This window comes from Carcharhinus amblyrhynchos, chromosome 5 (assembly GCF_965287045.1).
Source record: "Carcharhinus amblyrhynchos chromosome 5, sCarAmb.v2.hapA, whole genome shotgun sequence".
Lineage (NCBI taxonomy): Eukaryota > Metazoa > Chordata > Chondrichthyes > Carcharhiniformes > Carcharhinidae > Carcharhinus > Carcharhinus amblyrhynchos.
Window position 1 is genome coordinate 91816053 of NC_137328.1, and position 13909 is coordinate 91829961.

The window sequence follows — 13909 nt, forward strand, 5'->3', positions numbered from 1 at the left end:
GAGAAGGGGGGATCAGGATATTTATCTGATGAGAAGCCTCCTCATAATGAATGGTGTAACAGACTCAAAGGCTCGAATGCTTCTGTTTCCTATGTTTCCATGTTTTTAAAAGTATGCACCAACCATAGTTAAATGAGTACATAAGAACATAAGAAACAGGAGCAGGAGTAGGCCATCTAGCCCCTCGAGCCTGCCCCGCCATTCAATAAGATCATGGCTGATCTGAAGTGGATCAGTTCCACTTTCCCGCTTTCTCCCCATAATCCTTAATTCCCCTGTCCATCAAAAACCTATTCACCCATGACTTAAATATATTTAGCGAGGTAGCCTCCAGCACTTCAACAGGCAGAGAATTCCAGAGATTCACCACCCTTTGAGTGAAGAAGTTCCTCCTCAACCCTGATCTAAATTGCCCCCCCACTTATCTTGAGGCTGTGCCCACTAGTCCTGCTATCCTTTCTGAGCGGAAAGAATCTCTCTACCTCTACCCTATCCATCCCCTTCATTATCTTATACGTCTCTATAAGATCCCCCCTCATCTTTCTAAACACCAAAGTTTAGTTAAATTTCTCCAAAGAAAGTTAAGAATAGTATTAATGTACATATCTGCAAAGAATAATGGAAGGTCAAAGGATTGGGCCTACCCAAGAACGGTTAAAAAGATAATTAAGAGACAGAAGTCAGAGTATGAGAGAAAGCTAGCCATTAATATGAAAAAACAAATAGTAACAACTCCTACAAGTATTTGAACAGAGTGACTGAAATTAGCATTGGTCCTCTCAAGAATGAGTCAGGAATTGATCATGGAAAATAAAGACATGGTGGAGACATTGAACAGGTATATTTCATTTGTTTCCTTGCTAAAGGATTTAAAAAACTTCCCAAAGATACTTGAAAATCAAGTGATGGTAACGAGGAATGAACTTAATACAATCACTATCACCAGGCAAAGAGTGCAACGTAAAGTATTCGGCCAAAAGGCTGACAAATACCCAGGATCGGCCTGCATCCTTGAATCTTAAAAAAACTGGTGGCAAAGTTGTGGATGCATTTGTTGCAATCTTCCCAAATTCCTTAGATTCTGGAAAGGTTTCAGCAGATTGCAAAATAGGAAACATAATTGCCTTTACGCAAGAAAGGAGGGGGACAGAAAGTAGTAAAATAGAGGCCAGTCAGTTTAACATCTGTCATAGCCAAAGTGCTAGAATCAATTGCTAATGAGGTTATAGTAGGTTATTACAAATTTAGATTTGATCAGGCAGAGTCAACATGCATTAATGAGAAAGAAATGGTTGCTGAAACCTTCAATGTCATACTCCCCTCTATCACTACCAGTGAGAATGGAGAATTTGGCGCTCAGCGGAAACAGCTGTGCGCAAGGTTGGCAAATTCCAGCCTATGTTTAACTAATCTGTTGGAGTCTCTTGAAAATGTGATGGTTCAATGTTGATAAAGGGGAACTGGTAGATGTGGTGTACTTGAATTTCCAAAAGATATTTGTTAAGTTAACATGTCAAATGTTACTACACAAGATAAGAGCACATGGTATAGGGGGTAACATATTAGCATGGATAAAGAATTGGTTGACTAACAGGAATCAGAGTGTAGGAACAAAAAGGTCTCTTTTGGATTAGGAAACTATAACGAATGAAATACCATAGGGATTAGTGCTGCGTTTTCAACTATTTGCAATTTATATCATTGACTTGGATGAAGGTAGTGGGTGTATCATAGCTAAATTTGCCAGTGACACCGAGGTTGATAGAAAGGTAACAAAAACAGAAAGTGCTGGAAAATCTCAGCAAGTCGGCCAGCATCTGTGGAGAGAGAATAGAGCGCCAAATGGCCAGAATTTCCTGACTTCTCCCATGCTTGGAATTCTCCAGTTCCACTGCAGTGAATGCAGTTTTGGCTGAGCACCAAATTCTCCATTCTTTCTGACAGCAGAAGTGGGGCAAACAAGATCAGAGAATTCCAGCCAACATTTCAAGTCTGGATAGCTTTCTGTCAGTGCTATAAAGTTTAGGTCAGGACATAAGTTGTCAAGACGAAGTAGAGAGTCTGCAAAGGGATTTAGACTGGTTAAGTCAGTGGGCAGAAAATTTGGCAGTTGGAGGAAAAATGGGTAAATGTGAACTTGTTCACTTTGGCAAGAGGAATAGAAAATCAGTACACCAATTAAAGTGAGAATGATTGCAGAATTTTGTGGGATCTGGGTAACTTGGTATATAAACACGTAAAGCCAGTAAGAAAGTACAGTAAGTGGTTAGGAGAGGAAATGGAATATTGGTGTTCATTGCAAGAGGAATGGAATATCAAAATAGCAAAGTTTTACTACAGCTATACAGAGTATTGATGAGCCCACATCTGGTTATACTGTGAGCAGTTTTAGTTTCCTTATTTCAAAATATATGTATGATTGCTTTAGAAATAGGTTCATTTGACTCATTCCTGAGATGAAGGAATTGTCTTTGTTTGAACAAGTTGGGCTGGTGCCCATTGGAGTTCAGAAGAATGAGAGGTGATCTTATTGACACATATAAGACCTTAAGAGGACTTAATACCTGGAGGATGTTTCCCCTTGTGGGGAGACTAAAACTAGGGCACATAGTTAAAAATAAGAGGTATCCCTTTTAAGACAGAGATGAGGAGAATTTTTTCCCAAAAGATTGTTGGTGTGTAGAATTCTCTTCCTCAGAAAGTACTAGAGGTTGGCTCTTAGAATTCATTTAAGGTAGAGTTCAACAGGTTTTTGTTTGGAAAGAGAGTCAAGGATTATTGTCGGGGGCAGACAGAAAATTGGAACTGAGATCAAAACCAGATCAGCCATCATCTTATTGAATGATGGAGCAGGTCAAATGGCAAAAGGGCCTACTCCTGCTTCTATAGCATGGGAATAGGTTTGGGAATCCTGGAGCTGGAACCCACTTACCATTTTTAAAGGGCTCCCAAGTCAACCTGACTCGGCAAAATCCAGGCCAAAGTTATCAAGGTCCTCCTTTAGGTATGCTGATTGGATCCTGATGGTGTCATTAGCAGTCGACTTCCATTTTGACATTGGGCTGAGTGGAGCAGATCTCCCCTTTCCTACCAGACCGAAGCAGGCCACAGATTGACATCCATATAAATAACTCTCCAGTTCACCAGCATATGCTTTTCTGGTGTCAGGACATTCATCCCCTACAATTCTATCAAAGAAAATAAAATGTATTCTTAAAATTCAAGTTATACACCATTACTTATCTGCTTCCCTGTGCGCGCCAATACAAACTCCCTTGGCGATAAGGGGAAATCTCTTACTAGTGCACTTTGTCCTTACGATTTTTTAAAAAGTTGTCTTGGCATGTGAGCACCACTGGCAAAGCTAGCACTTACTGACCATCCTTTCCCTTCAGAAGACGGCAGTAAGCCAACCCCACGAGTGCTTTCTCTTAGTGGCAGTTTGATACAACTGAGTGGCTTGCTTGACCATTTCAGGGGCAATTAAAACATGTTTGGGCTTGGAGTCACATACGAGCCAGGCTGGATGAGGATGGCAGATTTCCTTCACTGAAGAACATTAAATGAATCAGATGGGGTTTTACAACAATCCAGTAGGTTCATGATCATTATTAATGGAAGTTGCATTTTATTCCCAATGTATTATTTAATTGAATTTAAATGGCCCTAGGCAGCGGGATGTGAATTATTGTCTGCAAAGCATTAATCCAGTAGATTAAATTACTACTTTAATTGAGTAAAGACTCCTGGATTCTTTATTAATCCAGGAAGAATATCACTGTGCTATGGTACCCATGAATGTGAATGCAGGAAAGGATCAATGGTTTTAGTGATACCTTTAATGGGGAATTTCAGCCTCCATATGGACTGTAGCACATTTTGGGATGTTTGCAAGTTATTACACATTATTGCATGGTGCAAAATAATAGGGACAAGAAAATAGCCCAGAACTGATATTTAAGAACAGCTATAAATATGCTTGCATTTAGAATTTTCCACGCTTTATGCAGTCTAATTAGTTGCAATGCAGCATCCAGAATCTATTTTTCTGTGTCATTATCTATTCCTTATGGCAGTTAGCTCAACTCTTATGACCGTTCTCAGCTTGGTTGTGCCATTCTGCTGCATGCAGCTTTGCTGACTGCGGACACACTACCTGGCACACTGAGTCTGTGCGTCAGCATTCTACGTTCAAAATGAATGAAAAATCAATCTATGTGACTGCAGTGATAGCACTGTCCACTCTAACCTAGTTTCTACCTTCTCTTCTGTATTGCTACTTCAAGTGATGCCTATGTTTGAGACGGTGAGTTGATCTGTTTGCTATATTCTTGTTCCAGTTCTGTTTGAAGGATAAACCTAAAATACTGCAAAGTGTTCTCTGCAGTTCTGAGCACATGCCTGAATGCAGTGTTGAGTTGTTTCCCGATACTTTATTTATCGTATTCATTCTTCTAACTCTAGCTGTTTTGTACCAAAATTAAAACAGTATGTACAAAATTAAACTGCAAATATTGTATCACTATCCCACTAGAAATAGGACAGTTCTTATTTCTCTCTTCAGCTTGAATGTCTTCAATAGGGTAGAAACTGTTTTTAAGGCTGTACTTGAGGGTTTTGTGCTAAGTAATCCATGGGTCAATGTTGCTGACGTTACAAGAATTGGATTTTAATGTAATAAGAGTACACATTCCAATCTTAATATTTGTATCTGTTCTTTAAATTCCACTGAGGATTAACATAATTATCACTCTGTGTTTTTGACTGCAGTGAGCTCAAGACAGTTTGCAGCTGCTGAAATCTCTGCTCATTTATTCAATTACCCAAATTCCTTTAGTTTTTCCCACAGTGAAGTGAATTTTCTGCAGCCGCGATGACTCCTCTGCTGTTACTTGCTCTGGTGTCCGTTTGCTGGGCTGATTTAGATTTTGGTGAGAACTCGACAGATCCCAAATACTTCAGGACGATCTACATTGCAGGTAAGATGATCTAAGCAATGTATTTCTATCTTTGCTAAGTAGTGTGTCTATCATGATAGTCCACTTCAGCTATTATTGAATTCATGGAAAATTCCATTAGAATTAGCACATCCTGTTTAAAAGATTAAACATAAATTTCATTAATTCAATATATGTTGTCACTTAATGCACACTAAAGTGTATATTAAATACAATTGCGTATAAGTTGTTAAAACAGTTGATTATTACTCTTTTCAATTATTCTCACATATGCCCAATAATTATTCCACTTCTATCTATTTCATAAGCAACCAGCAGGTAACAGCAGAGCTCTCCCATCTCATTCTTCACTGGCATATTCTGTCAAATTAATATAGCACCTTCCTTCTCCACAGCAGTCTCTCAGTTTCTGGCAGTTGCTGATCTCTCTTACCAGCTGTTCTTTCTGTGACTGTCTCATAAGCAATGGAAACCATGGCCTTGAAATTTCACACTTCAGTGTCAAAGGATGTGCAGGTTTCCCAATATCTGAGGTTATATCAATCCTCCTGTATAAATAAAAAAACATATTTATTTACCACTTGATCGCATCCTAAAGTATTTTGCATAGAATGAATTACTTTGGAACAATATGTTGTCAAGTAGGCAGAAGTGGCAACTAGTTTGCACAAAAACGGAAATTAAAAATGAGATGAACGGCTAACTAACCAGGTTTCTAGTGTTATTCATTGAGGGGTGAATGTTGGCAGATTATGTAGGGAATTTGGAGCAGGAGTAAGCCGTCCGGCGCCTTGACCATCTTCCGCCATTCAATAAGATCATAGCTGATCTGATTGTGGCCTCAACTCCACGTCCTTCTATCACTGAACGCCTTTGACTCCCTTGTTGATCAAGAATCGCTCTATCTCTGCCTTAAAAATACTCAATGATTCTTCCTCCACCGATCTCTGGGAAGAGCATTCCAAAGATGCATGACCCTCTGAGAGAAGAAATTTCTTCTCATCCCTGTCTTAAATGGGAGATGCCTTATTTTTAAACTGCAACCTCTCTTTCTAATCTCTCCTATAACAGGAAACATCCTTTCAGCATCCAGCCTGTCAAGTCCCCTCAAGATCTTACGACTCAGTCAGATCGCCTCAATCATCTAAACTCCAATAGGTACAGGCCCAGCTGTCCAATCTTTCCTTTTAAGATAACACCCCCCCATCCCAGGTATTATTCGGGTGAACTTTCCCTGAACTGCTTCTACTGCATCTGCACCTTTGTTAAATAAGGAGATCACCCAACTCATTTAACGGGCAAAACTTTCCTTTCGTTTTGAAGTGTTGGCTCAAGCAAGAAAAGCAGTGTGTAGCTTGTTGACTGCACTGCCAGTTATTCCCACCATATTTTCCAACACTTGGAGAAAAGAATTGCTAGAGACAGGTCCCACATCATCACGCTGGCCAGCAATGTTGGCCTTCCAAAGGAAAAATGGTGCCCTGATCTAACAGAACTAAAGATTAAGTAAGGATTTCCACCGCCGCCCCCCCCCACACATATAGGGAACCCCTCAGCACAGATACAGGGAAACCCCCCCTCCCCCCAAGAACATAGGGAAGTCCCTCCGTGGACTTCCCCAGAGGAAGATGCCCGTGGCATAGTCCCCATGGCACTGCCCCCTCAGGTAATATCCAGGCACTCTCCCTGGCACTGCCCCTTGCCAACCTGCAAAAGATTTATCCAAAATCTCTGCTTCAATGCGACCATAATGCCTGTTTCTGTGATCTTTAACATATGCCTGAATCAGTAGAATAGAAAGGCAGGCACTTGGCTCGGTAAAAGGAGGCATATCAGATTTTTCTTGGAATCTTACCTTATCTTTGATCACATGGTCAGGATTTCACTGCTGGTTTTGATATTTTACCATAACCTAAATTACTTAACCAAATAATAGGACAGAGTGCATGTATTAAAGATGACATTTCGGAACCAGCAGCCAAAATTTGTGAATTGCTGGTTCATAGGATCTGCAGTTATTGTGTTGAAAATCATTAATTAATGGTCACAGAAACTTTACATGAAACATTCCAAATAGTTCTCGCAAATGTGGTGTTGACAATGAACTGATGGGCTTCACGAGACACACGTCACATTTTGTTTCTTGCTGATAATAGCTGCTATCTGGTAAATATCCAGGCCTGTGCTTTTTTTAAGTCAATTTTGGTCATATTACCATTAGCTATTCTATTTTGTTTTTTCATCTATTGAATTCTATTTCCTTACCCTGTGCCAATATTCAGTTTCTGGTTGAAAAGTCATGAAGCTTAGAATCAGAGAATCCCTATAGTGCAGGAGGGGCCATTCAACCCATTGAGCCTGCACCAATAACAATCCCACCCATGCCCTATCCCCATAACCCTATGCTAATTCCCTGACACTAAGGGGCAATTTGGCATGGCCAATCCATCTAACCTACACATTTTTGGATTGTGGGAGGAAACCAGATCAATTGGAGAAAACCCACCAAGACATGGGGAGAACATGCAAACTCCACATTTACGGGGAGCTGAAAAATGCTGAAAATAATCAGCAGGTCAGGCAGCTTCTTTTTTTAAAATAATTCCAGGGATGTAGATGTCACTGGATAGACCAGCATTTATTGCCTATCCCTAATTGCCCTCGAGCAGGTGGCGGTGAGAAGCTTTCTTGAACTGCCATACTCCATGTGGCATTGGTGCACCCACAGTTCTATTCAGGAGGGAGTTTCAAAATCTTGAACCAACAGTGAAAGAATGGCAGGCGATATATTTCCAAGTCAGGGTGGTAAATGCTGAGAGGGGAACTTCCAGATGGTGGTATCCCTAGGTATCTGTTGCCTTTGTCTTCTAGATGGTAGTGACCATTGATTTGGAAGGTCCTGTCTAAGGACCAGTAAAACAGAGTTAATGGATTGCATTTAATTGCAGTGAGGAGGGCTGTGCCTGCCAGTTGAAGGACTGCTCAGGCATTTAACTGGACAGAAATGGGTCCTCCCTGGGATCAAAGACCCTGGGGGCAAAGGTCACTACAAACAAGGGAAACAGTTAAAGACTAAGAGGCCTTCCTTTTAAGACTGAGATGATTTGTTTTCTCTCAAAGAGTTGTTAATATATGAAGTTCTCTTCCCCATAGAGCAGCGGAGGTTGAATCATTGAATTTATTTAATGCAAAGTTACATTTTTATAGAAACGGGAATAAGAGGGGAAATAGGGGCAGATGGAATTGGATTGGAGACGACAACCCACATCAGCCATGCTCTTACTGAGCAGACTCAAAGGGCTGAATGGCCTCATACTGCTCCCATGTTCCCCCATATGTGGCTTATAACCCCTGTAATGGCTCCTGTAATGAGTTAGAGCTGGGTACATCCATGTGGAAATCATTGTAAGATAAATTATTGAGATTCTCAGGTAACATCTTTGCCACCTTGTTCAGTCTTGGGATACTTTACAATGTGCCTAAGAACGTGTCAAAAAATCTGCTCCACGTTACACAACGTTGCAAGAAAGAGAGAAAGGAGAGTTATTTCATTTATGTGAGACCAGCCAGGAGATAGATGAAGATGGTAATGAAGATAAGCAAAGGTAGGAGCTTAAAGGTGACGATCTGATGCACACCTTAATTCATCACTATTTTATTGTTTATTCATTGAATTATGTGATAGTACAAGATAATTAAAAAGCCACAAGCCACCCTACCTTTAAATGTAACGTACAATACTCAGTGTTATTGCTTTACAGTTCTTATAACAAAATTGACGAAATGCTGGAACATGATCCTCAAAGTACTAGTAAAAATGTTAAAACTACATGTATTAAAATGGAATTTGACATATTCATTCACCATAACATTCTTTCCTCATTAAAAGTTATCATACCTCCTAAAATATCCCTGCTTACAATCTGGGTTTGAAATTCTGTTTATAGTAAACACTCCATGCAGCGCACTCAGAAATATAACTTTCATATCAGAAAGTAATAAAATAATGGTTAGTCTTCTCAACATTCTTCTTCAAAGCAGCTACTTTCCACTCCTGATTCAGAGTGTGTATGTCTCCAATCCTTCATGCCTAGTTAGTACCCAAACAATGGGTCTGTCAATGTACGGTTGGCTACACACCTGCTATGTCCATATATGAAGCTTTTCCTTTATTCATTCACAAGATGTAAGCGTAGCTAGCTGGGCCAGCATTTATTGCACATCTCTAACTGCCCTCCATTTCAGAAGGCATTTGAGAGTCAACCACATTGTTGTTGGTCTGGAGTCACATCTAGACCAGACCTGATAAGGACAGCAGATTTCCTTCCCTAAAGGACATTAGTGAACCTGATGGGGTTGACAACAAGTAACAATGGTTTCATGGTCATTCAAATTTCACCATCTGCTGTGGTGGGATTTGAATCCGGCTCCCCAAAGCATTACCTTGGGTCTCTTGATTACTAGTCCAGTGACAATACCACTAGGCAACTGCCTGCATAGTATGGACACTTGTTTATAAATGCACACAAAAGAGGAGCCAAAACAACAGTTCAGTGATAGGCATCCTTTTTTTTTATTCATTCATGGGACGTGGGTGTCGCTGGCTGGCCAGCATTTATTGCCCATCCCTAGTTTCCCTTCAGAAGGTAGTGATGAGCTGCCTTCTTGAATTGTTACAGTCCTTGTGTGGTGGGTTGACCTAGAATGCCATTAGGGAAGGAATTCCAGGATTTTGACCCCGTGACTGAGAAGAAATGGCGATATATTTCCAAGTCAGGATGGTGTGTAGGCTGGAGGAGAACTTGTAGGTCTTGCTGTCCCATGTATTGACTGCTCTTGTCCTTCTAGATGGAAGTGGTCATGGGTTTGGAAAGTGCTGTTGAAGAATCTTTGGTAAATTGCTGTAGATAATACACACTGTACTGAGCATCGGTGGTGGAGGGAGTGAATGTTTATGGATGTGGTGCCAATCAAGCGGGCTGTTTTGTCCTGGATGGTTTCAAGCTTCTTGAGTGTTGGAGCTGCACCCACCCAGGCAAGTGGAGACTGTTCCATCATACTCCTGACTTGTGCCTTATAGGCTTTGGGGAGTCAGGAGATGAGTTACTCGTCACGGTATTCTTAGCCTCTGATCTGCTCTTGTAGTCATTGTGTTTATGTGGCTAGTCCAGTTGAATTTATTTATGTAGTGCAAAGTATTTATCATGGCGCCTCCCTTTGTTGCCCTGTTATGCCCCATGTGCTCATGTTGCATGTTCTGCCTCTAAGTGATTACATTATACTGGGGAAGGCGAGTGTTGTTGCTGACTGGGAGTTCTGCTGCAGAGCTTCCCTGGATTGATCCTGATGAGAATGATTCATATTCTTCGACAGATGGTTCCCCACTGGTTGGTCTGTAATTACTCAGTGATCTGACATCCACCCAACTCTGACACAGAATAAAAATAGGAAGCTGAAAATGAACAAAGTAATGGTGCGTTTTGTCTGCCTCAGTTTAATAATAAGCTCTGTGCAACAAAGGCACAGAGTATTGTAACAATGTTTCGATTCAGCTTTGCAAGGATATCTTAGCCCTGAACTCCTGCAGGTTTCCTATCATAATTCCAGCAAATTTCTCAAACTGACAAAAAAATCTGCAAGTGCTGGGCACAAAGGGAGACCAATATAACTACTGTGGAATTTCAGCACTTATATGATATAACGTCAGAGAGAGAGACAATAAATGCTGGCCTAACCAGCAATGCCCATATCCCATGAATGAATAGATAAAAAGGAGACCAAATGCATCAAGAAAAAGATGCTCAATTTCTGTATCCTCACCTACATGAGAGAATCCTAATCAGTGCCATTTTTTCTTTTGAGTTGTGTCACTCATCTTCCATTAGCGAACATTGTCTGAGAGTGATTTATCTTCAAGATAGAACACAATGTCCTTGAAATCACAGGAATTCTTACATGCATAATGTCAACATGCAGTGTACTTTGTATGGCCATATACTTGCACTGTACGGTTTAATGTTGCTGATATACTGTAACCGTAGAAGTGTGGCTCTGACAATTTGAAACATTAGCTCTATTCTCTCTCCATAGCTGCTGTCAGACCTGCTAGATTTTCCAGTATTTCCTCCTTTTGCTTCAGATCGCAGCATCTGCAATAATTTGCCTTTAGAAGCAATTACAGTGATATTTCATTATATTGTTCCACACATAGGCAACTAAATATTGAGGTATTGCTACCTGCCTCAATACATACAGATGATATTCTATAAAATACACAATAGCTTTAGCCCCTGACCTGGATATTTTTCTTTCCCCCACAGTGAATACAGGATCCTCCTTGGCTCTATTATGCCATTCCTGGCAAATCAAATTCAGCTTCTAAAGGTGGACTTCCTTGTGCTTTCTCACACTCCACCAACCTAATGTTGGCAAGGTTGGGCAGAAACCTTGTGAACACGCTGTTTATATCTTTTCTTCTGCTCTAATCTCTTCCTGAGTCATTAGATGGAATCATACCAGCTTCCACTGAGGTGCCTTTGAGATGCTTTTGAGGCGGCGGACTGAGGGGATGGTAGGACTGGTGGGCATTGCACCGGTGTGTCAAGCCAATCCTACTGATGCCAGTTGAAAATGGCATGGGTTACCTGTCTAGCATCAGCTGGCAGCCAATTTGCACATATGTGCCCATTTGTGGACAGATTTGAAATGCCACTGGTATCTTCCTGGCAACGGACAGGCCTCATACAGATATCTGGTGCCAACTTGCCACCATGTTGGCCAGAATTGTCCTTCACCCACCCACCCATTAGAGGTTCATGAATCAATGGGAAATAGTTGTAGCCACAGGTCATCCTGTGGAGGTGTTTCTCTTTCACCATGATAACCCAGTATCTGTGGCCACAATTTAAGTTAACAGAATTGAGACACCTTCAGATGGCGCTTCAAGATAGAGGCATCTTGCAGTCCCCCTCCTGCAATGACAGTGCTCACATCTGCTGATGGTTGCCACTCTTCAAGACTGTAAGCCCTCTGATCAGGCGGGCAGCCTCAGGAATTCACCCATCATCCTTCGCTGGATGGCAGTGATCTCCCGGATGATCATCACTGGAACGATTGAGGCTGAGGGGTGATCTGATAGAAGTCTACAAGATTATGAGGGGCATGGATGAGTGGATAGTCTGAAGCTTTTTCCCAGGGTGGAAGAGTCAATTATTAAGGAGCATAGGTTTAAGGTGCGAGGGGCAAGGTTTAAAGGAGATGTATGAGGCAAGTTTTTTTACGCAGAGGGTGGTGAGGGACACGCTCGCTGCCGGGGGAGATAGTGGAAGCAGATGCGATAGTGAGTTTTAAGGGGCATCTGGACAAATACAGGATTAAGATGGGAATAGGGGGATATGGTCCCCAGAAAGGTAGGGGTTTTTAGTTCAGTCAAGCAGCATAGTCGGTACAGACTTGGAGGGCCAAAGGGCCTGCTCCTGTGCTGTCATTTTCTTTGTTTTTTGTTCTTGTTCTTTGATCATGTCAGCAGCTGCCCTGCTAGCACATCCAGGGTCAGGGTAAGGAAATGGTCCCAACCTGCGAATATGTTTCAATTTGTTAACATTTTGCCCACAGATTCAGGATAACATATAGTTCTAATTGTCAGTCAATCCCTTGCTCCAGTGAATTTACAATACAAGTGTGGCCAATGAAGGTTGGAAATTCTGGGAAGCACCTCAGTTAAGTTAAATTCTGTCTTTGCCTGATGCCCATCTTTACAGGTAGTCCTTAGAGGGTGTTGGAGGGACTGAGAGCAGGAACCATGATTCATTTCCTCATCTTTGTCAGGGATATTGACTCCAATTGCACTAATCACCAAGAGATCAACAAATGCAGCACAATCCAGGATTCCATCCTGGTTCTTCAACAACTTGTCTTTAACAATAAAACAAATCTCAAGGTGCTTTGCAAAATCAAATATGGTAGTAATTAGAGGGAGATATTAGAGCAAATGGTCAAAGAGGTTGTTTTTCAGGAGCATCTTAAAGGAGAAATGCCAAGTAGAATGCTGAGGAGACTTTTAGGGAGGATTTCCAAAGCTTCGGGGACTGGCAGCTGAAAGATGGTGGAGAAACTGGGAAAAAGGATGCTAGAATGGAATGAATGTTTGTTGGGTCTCATATGAAATGAATTTTAATATGAAAAAAAATTACTTTCTACTGGACCCAAAAAGGGATTGCTGCTACGAGTCATATGACCACAGGGTTGGCCTTTTATTCTATTAGCTACCATCAGGAGTTACAAGAGCAAAATAATCCCTCTCTCAACTCGTTGAATCTCACACCTAATTTTATAGGCCCTGTGTATTTGACAAAAACAGAGGAAATGCAAATGAACTGGCTTCGCAACCTGAACTATCACAAAAGAGCAAGATCAAAACTCAGTACTTTGAAGAGATGCTAATAACTATCTTGTCTTAATCCTGAGGAGGAACAGTACCATTCTGGCCAGAAGAACAGAAAGGAATTGTTAAGCTGCAACTAACAATTAATGGACCATATTACCAAATCTCTGGCCTTTTGGACAGTTTTAACATTTTAGTTTCACAAGCAGTCTGCAGTTTAACGTCCAACTAGTGAACTACCAAAAAGCAGACATCCAACAAAACAGCAGCATGATCCGTGACATCTGTCTCTGCTGGAAGATATCCCATCATCGCCTGCAGAAAGTGTGTGTGTGTGTGTGTGTGTGTGTGTGTGTGTGTGTGTGTGTGTGTGTGTGTGTGTGTGTGTGTGTGTGTGCAGTTTGCTACAATGGGGGAAAACATAACCTTCTGGAAGAGGATTAGATCATGCGTCTTGGGCCAAAAGTGGGGGCTCCAGTGGGTAGTGCCATCCCGTAACCTCATGTTGCCAGAAGGGCCTAGTCAGTTGTGGCCCTTAATTGGGCAATTAACTAAATTGCCTGGTGGG

General features: G+C 41.3%; 1 protein-coding gene across 3 annotated transcripts in view; it reads left to right on the forward strand.

Annotated features, from left to right (window-relative positions):
* The window catches only part of hapln1b (hyaluronan and proteoglycan link protein 1b), a 108565-nt gene that overhangs the window by 48414 nt on the left and 46242 nt on the right, over window positions 1–13909 (forward strand). For 2 of the 3 annotated variants that reach the window (XM_080189176.1, XM_080189175.1), the window contains exon 2: window positions 4838–4979. In XM_080189176.1, coding sequence (XP_080045302.1) covers window positions 4874–4979 — 106 coding nt within the window. In that variant the 5' untranslated portion in view covers window positions 4838–4873. Of the gene's footprint in view, window positions 1–4243; window positions 4307–4837; window positions 4980–13909 lie in introns of those variants that run through there. The other variant, XM_080189177.1, reaches the window with a different exon arrangement.